Source organism: Eimeria mitis, genomic scaffold (assembly GCF_000499745.2).
Source record: "Eimeria mitis Houghton genomic scaffold, Emh_scaff784, whole genome shotgun sequence".
NCBI classification, from domain to species: Eukaryota; Apicomplexa; class Conoidasida; order Eucoccidiorida; family Eimeriidae; genus Eimeria; species Eimeria mitis.
The window spans coordinates 12,501-13,257 of record NW_013575754.1 but is presented as its reverse complement, the minus strand read 5'-3'; the positions used below and the strand labels follow the sequence as shown (position 1 = coordinate 13,257).

General features: G+C 56.7%; 1 protein-coding gene across 1 annotated transcript in view; it reads left to right on the top strand.

The window, feature by feature from the left end:
• The window catches only part of EMH_0022200 (WD domain, G-beta repeat-containing protein, putative), a gene marked incomplete at both ends in the record, with an annotated part of 7,961 nt that overhangs the window by 123 nt on the left and 7,081 nt on the right, over positions 1 to 757 (top strand). Inside the window, one exon of the mRNA XM_013501902.1 lies at positions 3 to 757. Within this exon, the coding sequence (XP_013357356.1) occupies positions 3 to 757 (755 nt within the window). The remainder of the gene's footprint in view (positions 1 to 2) is intronic.

Below are 757 nucleotides of genomic sequence, written 5' to 3'. Positions count from 1 at the left end.
ATTCTTGCTACAACAACAACACCAACACCACCACCACCAACATCAACCACTCCTGCTTCTGCTGCTGCTGCTGTTGCATGCAAAAGCCGTCAGGTTGTGCTGCTGCTGCTGCTGCCGCCACAGCAGCAGCAGCAGCAACAGCAGCAGCAGCAGCAGCAGGAGCAGCAGGAGGACCTTGGATTTGATTCAGAAGCAGCAGCAGCAACAGCAGCAACAGCAGCAGCAGCAGCAGCAGATGTTTGTTATGCTGTTCGTGTTGTCTCCTTTGAGGACTGCATTCCCTCTGTGAATCCCCCCCGAGCAGCAGCAGCAGCAGCAGCAGCAGCAGGGCAGCAGCAGCAGCAGCAGCAGCAAGAGTTTGTAGCAGCAAGACATCTCTTCTATTGCTCTGAGCGGCCGTCGGCCATCGCTGTCTCCCCCTCAGCTAGTATGATTGCTGTTGCATGCGGAAAGACTTTGCTGCTGTACACGCAGCAGCAGCAGCAGCAGCAGCAGCAGCAGCAGCAGCAGCGGCAGCAGCAGCAGCAGCAGCGGTTGCTGCGTCTGCTGCATGTAAATTTGCTGGTGCAGGTGGCTATACACCCCGATGAGCTCTTCGTTGCTGCAGCAGATGACCAAGGCCGTATAGTTCTGTTCTACGTGCAGCAGCAGCAGCAGCAGCAGCAGCAGCAACTGCAGCAGCAGCAGCTGGAGGACGAAGATGAGATAGAGCAGCAGCAGGAATCCAGCCTCCATCGCCGCTCATCATCATCATCAT